The sequence below is a fragment of the Octodon degus genome, unplaced genomic scaffold (genome assembly GCF_000260255.1).
Source record: "Octodon degus isolate 3935 unplaced genomic scaffold, OctDeg1.0 scaffold00020, whole genome shotgun sequence".
Lineage (NCBI taxonomy): Eukaryota > Metazoa > Chordata > Mammalia > Rodentia > Octodontidae > Octodon > Octodon degus.
Window position 1 is genome coordinate 1,088,293 of NW_004524596.1, and position 11,042 is coordinate 1,099,334.

The following is an 11,042-nucleotide window of genomic DNA, read 5'->3' on the forward strand; positions in this document are numbered from 1 at the left end:
TTGTTTCTTTACTTCAGTTACTACGTTTCAGAAATTGCAGGAGTTTGACTTCAATTTCTTTTATTTTGCTGTCTCATCAACTTGTTCTGGATGGGGTTTGGGTGTAAGATTGCATTTTGCATCTTCATTTTGACATTTTCTATTTCAAAAACATTTTTTTGTTTTGTTTTCTGTGGTGATCCTTGTGAGTTTTGGTAGTAGGTAGCTATATCATTCGTATCAAGGCCTCTCCATGAATAGTCTGTACTCCATATTCTGTGTAGAAAATTCTTGGTTTGTGTCTGTCCCAAGATCCTAACCTTCCCAGTTAATTGAGAGTGAGGTGTGGCTTTCTGTTTAGCTCAGTCCCCAGTCTTTTGGTATAAGGCTGTGGTGAGATTATTGCCACAGAGCTTCCCAATATTGTTAGATAGGTGACAACAACTGATTATGACACATATGACATCCTAGCTACAGTAGTACAGTTACAATTTAGAAATTGACCAATTGTGATAACTATTTTTTTTTTTTTTACTTTAGACAATAGAAGCAAAGCTTATGCTTATGGTTATATAACAGAACCAATTGTAAATTAGAAGTTTGTATGCAAAGTGTTTTTCTCCCCATTAGTGTGTATTTACTCTCGGTTCTCCTGATAAAACGATAAGACGGTGACTGCATTCTGGGTGCTTGTGTGCTGGCTGCCTGACCCACAGTGCAGGAGTATGGGCCAGGCATCAGGGTGCCTCCAGACTAGGCTCCCTGTATGGCAGAAGGGTGGTTGGGTGGGATTTCTCCCCTCCTGAGCAGCTCACTGAATATCCTGAGCTTGTAGAGGCTCACTATTGCTCCTGTGGTGGTGGGGTGGCCTTAATGCATTTCTTCTGTTTTTCTGGAACCAGGGATTGAACTCAGGCCCTTGCGCTTGCCAGGGAAGCGCTTATTCCACTGAGCCATCTCCCCGGCCCCCTTAATGCATTTCTTGTTGAATAAAAATGGTGGTAGTAGAAAGTCAAGCTCCATTACAAATAATTTTAACTACTTGGCTATATTGAAACTAATACTTTTAATTCAGAAGACATACACAGTTACTACAAAGCAGGTACTTTGGAGCAAGAAGAAGAAACAGGATAGAAGCTTCAGTACTGTTTGAGTAAATCACAGGAATTGGAAACTTTTAGAGAGAAAAAATTCCTTTAGAACTGTGAATAACTTTCATACCACATAGTCTGTGTTGATTATGTAGTATTAAGACAATCTAACTTCTTCTTGACTCCTGTTATTTCTTTGTAAGCAAAAATGTTCATAAATATATGTAGGTCTCTGGAGCTACATATATTTAGCTATATAAAAGAAGTCTGTCATATACAAAAGAAATAGGGGCTGGGAATATAGCTCTGCAGCATAGCCCTTGCCTGGCAAGCATGAGGTCGTGAGTTCAATTCCTGGTATCCCCTAAATTTAAAATACAATCTAGTCCCTATTTGGGGAAATTTAGAGAATATAATTTGTGGGTTTTTTTATTTTTAGATAATATAATTTGAAGGAGAACAAACTTACATACAAATTGTGTGTCTTTGGGGTAAATATAGTCCAGATAAAAACAACTTTTATTTTTTTGCATTAATGGAAAATCAGTTGAATATAGTAATGCATTTTTATATTTATGTTTGAATATAGGTGTGTGTTGTCCTGGGAATGCAGTTCTCATGAAATAACCAAGCCCCAGTGTTAAAAACTGAGTCACAAGTACTGTGAACCTATCCTAAAATTCTCCTTCCTTGCCTAGTTTTTTCTTACCACTAATAACGACAACAAACAGGGAGCCACCAAGGAACACAGATTCAGGGACACCAAAGCTCTAGGATCCACCCCAGTCTGTGCTTCCCATGTGACTGAGTCAATTATTTAACTTTTTGAGCCTTAATATAAAGTAAATGAGATTACTTAAATACTTAATAGTTTTTACATGGTTCAGATGTTAACTCCTCATGCTATCACCCTCAAGCTCTGTATTCTGAAGTTGAAGATTTGGAATATATGATAAGGTCCTCGAAACTAAAAAGAGAAAAGTGAAGAACATGGATAAAGTTTAACTTGCTTACAAAGAAGACACAGAACATTCTGATAATTTAGAAATGGGCTTGGTGGTTAACTTGAGGCCTTTGATATCTTTGAGCACAAAGAATATACGCATCCAGTTTCCTGGACCACCTAGCTACTGGCAGGTGGCATTAAAAATGTGCTAAGCTCTTATCCAGCTAAAAGTCCGTGTAGAAAAGTTTGAGGTAATTGCTGATTAGAGGAAGGATTTTTAGGAGTGGCTGGAATTTGTGTGACTTATGCCAACTTTATGGAGGGTGGGCTCATTGAGGGTTGAGGCCTCTTACCTTTGGCCTTTGTGTATGTAGTATTATGTTTGGGGAAACCCACACTAAGGCATATAAAGTACATTATCAAAGTAAATTCTTCTTTACTATGAAGAATTTATGTTATCTTCTTCAACTTGAGGACTCTGTACTTTTCTGTGAAGTACTAGCTCTGTAACTGTCAAAGCCAAGAAGTTTTCTGTAATCACCAAGTGTGGATATTAAACCTGTCAACTATAAATATGCATGTTAAAGAAGTACTCCAGGAGGAATCGTCATTTTGCAGCTTCAAATTAAATTTAAATTGTTATTAGCATCAGTTTTCCATCTGGGCAACACTTAGAGAAAAACAAGGATCTGTTATTTAAAGTTTTCCTTTGACTTTAATGAATTACATGTTGGTACTCCCACATTTGGAACATGTTTGAGTCAGTGCTTAGTTTTGGTTTCTAATGATGCTTTTGATTGATTGATTGACTGACTGACTGACTGACTGACTGATTGATGATAGTGCTGGGGATTGAACGGAAGGCTTTGTACATAGTAAGCAAGTGCTTTACTCCTGAGCTGTATCTCCAGTTGTTTTTATATTGAGACAGTGGCTCACTAAGTTGCCCAGACTGAAGTCAAACTTGGAGTCTTCCTCAGTCTCCTAGTAGCTAGGGTTGGAGATATGTGCCACCTGAGGCTTTAGATTTACAAAGATATGTAAATCTTAACCTTGTATTTGTTGCATTTGTACAGCAACATTCAATCAACAAGGAGCTGGGTGTTCTTTTATTCTATTCTTTTATTTTTTGTCTTCCTCCCCAATCCTGTGCCTCTCTACCCCACCCAATTCTGAAAAGGAAATATAGCACATTTAAAATCTGTGCTCCCTGTTAATTGGTAAGAGTAGCCACGCCCTCAAGCAAGTTTGAGAATAGATTGCCATCTCAACATAGTATTTGAGACCCTCCCTTTAATAGCAGTTATTGTGTGCTCATTTGCCTTTTCTGAAGAATATGTATTTACAGTTTCTGTGATGCTATTTTTTGGGAAGGGGTAGGCAAGAGCTCTTGTTCCTTGCCATCTTAGAACTTTTGAAATAATAGTGATGGTATTTAACTGTAGTCTGTAGAGAGGAGGGCCTGTCTCTTAGATTTTCTGAAGATTTGGAATAACACGTTATTTCTTTCTTTCCCTCTCCCTCTCTTTTTTTCTCTCTTCCTCTACCTCTAATACCTTTTGGAAAAGGAACTAAGGAAATAACTGATTGATTGATTGATTGACTGACTGACTGACTGATTGATGATAGTGCTGGGGATTAGCACTATCACACGTGTCTAGTAGCACACGTGTCTTTTTTTTTTTTTTTTTTTTTGGCAGAACCGGGGATTGAACTCAGGCCCTTACGCTTACCAGGGAAGCGCTTATTCTACTGAGCCATCTCCCCGGCCCCCGCACACGTGTCTTTTCATTGTATTTTTTTCAGAATGAAAACAAAACAAAAGATTAAGAAAAGAATCGAATCGCAACTGTTTCTGATATAAGCTACTAGGCATTAAACAGACCAAATACCCTACCGTGGCACTTCCAACTTTCAGAGAAGCAGACTTAAAGTCTTTGTTTTCTCTGGGCCACCTGAGCCCTCAGAAAATGGGTTTAATTTTGCTAATTACCACACACGTTTTCAACCATTTTGCTACAAACTTTGCAAATCTAATTGTTATTCTGAAATAGGAATATCACATCTCATTCTGGCCAGCGAAGATATTATTAATAATAAAACTTCAGCTAGGCACAGGCAACCGCTAGCAACGGTGGAGACATTTTCTGTCTGTGGCCTAAGGCCATGGTGGGAGCTGTGGCTCTCATGCTGCACTGAGCTGTTGGGTGTCGCCGGAAGCTCCGAAGCTTCGCTGTTGCAGATCTAGGGAATGACGAGCCTCAATCACTGCTTCAGTGTACTGAAGTGTACTGGTTCAGTGTACTTTTGGTGATGGGAGCATCAGGGATTGAACCCTCAGCTACATCTCACTGGAGACTTCACACTAAACTACATCTTCCACCCTTTTTTATTTTGAGATCTCCCTGAGTTACAATTTGCCCAGGCAGGGCTTGCGGTTGTAGTTCTCCTGCCTCAGCTCCCAGTGTGCTGGAGTTACAGGTGCCTGGCACTACGCCTTGCTCTTTAGTGCACCTTAAGAATAGGATCTGGTTATTTGTCTGCTTGAATTTAATTCACATAATTTTAGGGAACAAAAACAAGCACAATGGGGCTGGTGAGATGGCTCAGTGGTCTAAAGCACCTACTTAGAACAAGCTTAGCAAAGCACAGGGACCACAGTTCAATCCCCCAGCACCACATGCCAGCCAGCCCCACCCCCTGGTGGGCTGAGCTGGCCACACACACACACACACACACACACACACACACACACATAAATGAATAAATAAAATTTTTAAAAAACACAACAAGCACGCATCAGTGGTTTTCAGTTGTACAAAACTTTTTACTTGTTCTCATAAATCATCAAAGGTTTGGCTGCCTACTAGTATAACCACTATGGAAATCAGTATGGTGAGTCCTCTAAGAATTAAAACTAGGTCCAATTTGGTGGCACATGTCTGTAATCCTGACATTCAGGAGGCTGAGGAAGGAAGATGCCTGCAAATTCAAGGCCAGCCTAAGCTACGAAGTGAGTTCAAGGGCAGCCTGAACTGCATAGTAAATCCCTGTCTCAGAATGACCACCCCCCAGCAAAAAAAACCCTGAAAACTGGAAATTCCATTTGCCTAGATGCTGTGTCTTCCCAAAGAGTTGAAAACATTCTATTACAGTGATACGCGCATACACGTGTCAATCTTGGGTGCAGCCCGTGTGTCCACCAGCAGATGAATGGGTGTAGCAAACGTGGTATGTAAATGCAACACAGTCCTGCTCTGTATAACGAGAACTACACTTGAGTCATTTGCAGGAAAATGGACGCACTTCAGGAAAATAATATTTAGTGAAATAAATGAGATGCACAAGTTTATATGTTACATGGTTTCTCTTATATGAGAAACCTAACTTAACTAAAGAGCAAAATAAAAGACAGGTAATAAGAAATAGGTCATCTTTTTTTTTCCCCCCCCTTTGGTGGAACCATGGATTGAACTCAGGCCCTTGAGCTTGCCAGGGAAGCTCTTATTCTGCTGAGCCATCTCCCCGGCCCCCGGTAATAGGGAATAGGAAGATAGGTCTTCTTCAAATTGGAAGGGAACCAACAGATGGACTAACCATTTTACTACAAAACTTGAAAGTCTAATTGTTATTCTAAAATAAGAATGTCAAATCTAATTCTGGCCAGGGAAGACATTATTAACAATAAAAGTGTTGCCAGGGAAGGAGCAGGGAGGAGGGAAAAGGGAAGGGAGGAAAAAAGAATTAAAATGTGTTAAGTCCATGGACCAACTCCCCATGAAGAAGCAGTGATTGTATACTGCAAAATGTACAAATAAAAAATTAAAATTGGAGTAAAAATTTTAAAAAATAGCTGGGCCTTCACCAGGGAGAAGTAAGCCCTGTCACAATCTCTGATTTTAGGGAAACAGGTTCTCTGGGATGCTGGAGGCCGAGTCGGCTGGAATGAGTGGCTTCGTTGTCATATCCAGCCTGCTGATGCCAGGTGCAGTGTGGGAACCCTAGGCCCTGGCTGTGATCACATTTCTTGCGTGAAGCCACATAGCTTGTGGGTACCAAGTCTTCTGGAATGCTGTAAACACTGAGTATGCCAGTGCATTGAGCCCTGCATTTCTGGCATGTCACTCTCTTGGGCTAGTGTCGTTAGTATCTGTGAGTCTCCATTGAGGACTCAGAACCATGGAAAGCCACATGAAGATGTGCTGCATTTGGTTCTGTCCTTTGTGGGTACCTTCTTTTCAGTACGATTTTTGTCTCTTTACCTAATTTCCTTCTCTCTCTCTCTCTCTCTCTCTCTCTCTCTCTCTCTCTCAGTTTAGGGTCTTAGGGTCTCTTCCTGATAATCTGTGACTCACCAAGGACATCTGTGTTCCTCCAGATTCTCCAAAACAGTAACCTTCTGTAAGGATACAGTGATGCTCAGTGTATGCAGCTTAGTGGTAGAGCACTTGCCTAGTATGTGTAAGGTCCTGGATCTGATCTCCAGCACTGGGCGTGGGGAGGAAGATATAGGAGGAACTTAGGAAAAAATAAAAACTTTCTAGGTAGAAATGTTTCTAAATTCAGTTACTATGAAATTATAATTAAATTGTTGGGTTTTTTGTAGCTATATATTATTACCAATTCTGAATGGATGCTTTCCCCATATTTGTCTTGCAGTGGCTGTAAAATGCAGTGAAAACAAACCTAATCCTCAAGAAGCTGTACAGGTGCTTTCCTCAGTTCGACTCAACTTGCAGGGTTTATTATCTAAAGCAAAGGTGAGAGTGACATGTGAATTAATTAAAGTTACCAAATAGTAAAACATTAGTGCCCACTTACCACTCTTGGATCTTTTTTCATCAAGGATAATTTTAGGCCTACATTATATTTTATATAACATCTTCATGTGGTTGGTTATGAAGATAAGGGTGTCATTGGCCCTATGGTTAAATTATCCCAAATATGAGTAATTTAGGAGCTTTAGAACTTAGTATTTTAAAGAGGGCTCTTCTATTTCTTACTGGTTTTCCCAATGTGCCACCATTGGCACTTGAGTATGCTTTTGAGTTTAAAACATATTTATTTCAGTGCATTTTAGAAAAAATATGACCAGCCCATCAAACCTACAATTTCATGAATACTATTGCTTGTTGCTCATCAACAATAGTTGTATAATGTTTTATTTTATCTAAGTAAAAATTTATTAAGATAAGATTATTATTAAGTAGATGATGTGTAGATTTGGCAAAAAATTGCTCAGGTAGACTCAGGCTTGACAGCTGAAATCTACCAGGTGCCCACAGTAGCACCCTGTGGGCCGGCGCCGGGCAGAGGCATTGCCAGTCACCCGGGCGCAGCGCTGAAGGCAACCTGGGTTCTTGGCCTGTTTGTAATGGGTGTAGATCCAGATCTTGGGAAATCGGTTAAATTCATGTAGTTGTGTTTGGATTATTCCTCTGGAAGAAAAATTTAAAGGACTATAATTTATAGCACAGTTCAATGCTTCTCTTTTACCATTTAGTCTGGGGTTGCAAATTACTTTTGAGAAAATGTCTATGACACCTAGAAGTAAATTTTGGACTCCATTTTACTCTATAAAAAGTTTCTAGAATGTTTATTAGTTGTTGTTAATTGTTTGATTTTTGGAGATTAAGGCGTCATTGTTCCTCTGTAGATAATTAACTCTCCTTTCTATTCCTATTTAGCTTGACAGTATGTGTATCAGAAGTCTGCAAGAATTTTTTTTTTTTTTTTTTAAGCAAGGTCTCACTGGCTTGAACTTACTTTGTAGCCCAGGTTGGCCTCAAACTCTCAGCAGTCCTCCTTCTTCAGCCTCCTGAGTGAGTGCTGGGATTACAGGCATGTGCCACCACACCTGCCATAGAAAGTCAGATTAGCAAGCCTCTTCTTTCCAAATTTGGAGCTACGTTTTCTACTTTTAATTGAATCACAAAGCCACCTACAATGGTTTACCTCTGCAGATATAACTCTCCAGTTCCATTATATGTTTGCAAAGATTTTTCTTATAAGTTATTATTTTTACATAAATTTGCACCTGTTTGACTTAAATAATATTGTCTACACCAGTATTGTACATCCTTTTTTTCTGTGGTAGATTCTAAAATATTGAAAATGATAAGCATCATCAGAACATCATTTATATTCAGATTTTGTTCTTAATAGATCCCAACTGGATTATTAAAAAAAAAAAGGAAGCTGGCCTCCTGAGTGCAAAGCACCTTTTTAAAATAATATTTTGGAGACTAGTTTTGTAGTAGACCATATAACTTTTGTTTTTTAAATTAGATTTGCTAAACTGAATTGCATTTCAGAAACCCACTTTTAAAAAAGAAAGTAAATTGAAATAACTGTGTTACATAGCTTGCAGTAGGTTTGGTTTGCACAAATCTTAGGTGTTTTCTACTGGGCCAGGGTCTTCATGGAAATACACTCCCAGAACAACTTTTTCCTGTTAAACAAAGAGATGCTTTATTAACAAGCACACATAAACCTTAAAGCTCTGAGAAATTTAAATAGACAAGCATCTGGTCTGTGCTGTCCCAGGGCAGAGAGACTCCTCTGCCCTTAGTTAGCACCCGTCATTGTGTGGGTTTGGTGCCAAGAGTGGCAGGAGGGTTGTTGGGTGCAGGCCAGGGAGCCAGGGGACAAAATCCCTGTAGGGATAGAGAGCAGATTTCACTTCTTACACCCAGTGAATTACTCATTCTTTCCAAGCCTAAGTTTCTGTCTGCTTCCTTCTTCCTTCGCAGGGAAGTGATGCAGTATTGTTAGAATTTGCAAGCACTGTTGATACTAGTTCAAAAATATGCTGTATGAGTCCAGGTTGTTTTCCTAAAAGATGTTTTCTCTACTGATCACATCGTAGCGGGTTTTCTGTCATTCTGTTGTGAAAAGCTGTATGAATCATCTAGTGAAGTCTGAGGCAGAAGCTATATGGAAGGCTAAATAAGTCATGTTTCTGACCAAAACACACATATAGTCACGTATGTGATACACACAGAATATGGTCATAAAGTCCTGAAGCTGATTCTCTTGGGTACTGATAGTAGCTCAGAAAACAGTTCCTAGAAAGGCATTTTATATGGTTTCAGGTATTGTTAGCATTATTAAAGTATGTTGCTTCCCAGGGAGAAGCACACATTTATTTTTATTTTATTAAGTTTTTCACCTTTCCAAATTTTGTTAATCTTTGTAGTCTTGAAGCTTGTGAAAATTAATTTTGAAATAAGTAAGAAAAGGTATGACTTATATGAATTAAAATGTAAAAATACTTGCTTTGTTTGATTGAATGATGTCAATTCATCCAAAAACCATTGCATAGGGGCTGGGAGATGGCTCAGTAGAATAAGCGCTTGCCTGGCAAATGCAAGGGCCTGAGTTCAATCCCTGGTTCTGCAAAAAAAAGGACTCATGGCAATCCTCTTGCCTCAGCCTCCTGAATGTTGGGATTACAAGCATGTGCCAACAAGTCCCACTCTCACAAATTTCTAACTGCCAGTAGAACCACTTCTTACAAATCACCTAAAATTGTAAAAATAATCTGGAGCAAATGTACTTTAATAAAAAGATATATACAAAAACCATTGCATAACATTGAAAAATAACCAGATATTTAAGGCAACTGCTTTGCAAAACAGAGTTCATTTAAATTTATAAGTTCAGACATGTTGTTCTGATCTATTGTTTAATTATTACAGCTTGTATATTTCCATGATGGTGAGCAAACAGATACTATTATTGCTAGTACAATATTATTATGCCAACTGCGAATAACCACTAAAACGACAACAATATGCAATGTATTAATTATTGAAACTGTCCTACTCATCGGTTTTGAAACTGTCTCATTGCTATTTGTTTCTCAATGAAATTATAAAAAAAAATTATTATGCCAAGGGCATTTTAAGTCTGTAGTCTATTTTTACTTTAAAGGAATTTCATTGTTTTGATAATTAACCTTTGTTTTTAATGTTACAGCAACATTTTACGGATGTGACAAGTGGAGGAATTTCCAGTGAGTTAGCAGAGGACATAGCAGCTATGGATGCCTCGGTAACGGAGCTTCAAGACCTCAGCAACCAGTTTCGCAATCAGTATTGATCATGCTAGGGACAGTTTCTGGAAAAAGTGTTTTCACCTTCTGGAATTCCTCCTACACTTGTATATCAGAAACACAAGATACTGATTTTTTAAAATAAATTTGTTTTATGGCTAACATTCTTGTTTTTGTGAGATTCCCAAATGTTTGCACTTTCCGAAATATATTACAGTTTTTTTTTAAAGTCCTTAATTCTGTAGGCCCAGTTATAGTTAAATTCAGTATTTATATTATTCTTGAGGTATTTCAGCACAAAGAACAAAATATGAGTTTTCTTTTTAATGTAGGGCTTATTCTCTCTCAGCCTAACATAAATTGGATCATTCTTTGGAAAAACTAAGTCTAAACAGGAAAAAAAAAATTATATATTACAAGTTGGTGGAATCATTAGATTGGCTGCTTTATTGTCCAAGAGTGATAAAAGAATGGATTTGGAAATGGAAACATTTACACTTTTTAAATTTTTGTGTTTGTGTCAGAAAGATACAAACTTGGCTAAATTGGAAGTGTGACTATGATTTAACATCTAAATCAAGAAAATGCAAGAAAAAATGTGACATAACCCAAGTTATGACTCAACTGTTAGCCACTAGTAACCAGGCTGTTACCTCCTCACAGTGTATGCTGCCAGCCCTAGAGATGTTGTTTAACAAGGTTATTATGGTTGAATGCAGCCATAAATGGTGCCATATTACAAAAATGCCAAAGTAAAATGCTTTCTTAGTAATGTCTATGGAAACAAATATTGGAGTCAGCAGCTGAGCTTAATAATCTCAGTACAAAAATCATTGTGAAGAATTCAGTTACTGGCTTGGGTTGCTAGATGTTGGGACCATGCATAAGTCACTTGACCTTTGTTTTTTTCCATGTGAATAATTCTGACTTGTAGCATCTTTGTGAGTTTCGACTGCATTTGGAAATTAAA

General features: G+C 38.3%; 1 protein-coding gene across 6 annotated transcripts in view; it reads left to right on the forward strand.

The window, feature by feature from the left end:
* The window catches only part of Ttc27 (tetratricopeptide repeat domain 27), a 213,366-nt gene extending 202,324 nt beyond the window's left edge, over positions 1-11,042 (forward strand). For 4 of the 6 annotated variants that reach the window (XM_023711274.1, XM_023711271.1, XM_023711272.1 and 1 more), the window contains 2 exons: positions 6,676-6,776; positions 9,997-11,042. In XM_023711274.1, coding sequence (XP_023567042.1) covers positions 6,676-6,776; positions 9,997-10,119 — 224 coding nt within the window. In that variant the 3' untranslated portion in view covers positions 10,120-11,042. The remainder of the gene's footprint in view (positions 1-6,675; positions 6,777-9,996) is intronic. The other 2 variants (XM_023711273.1, XM_004627600.2) reach the window with 2 other exon arrangements.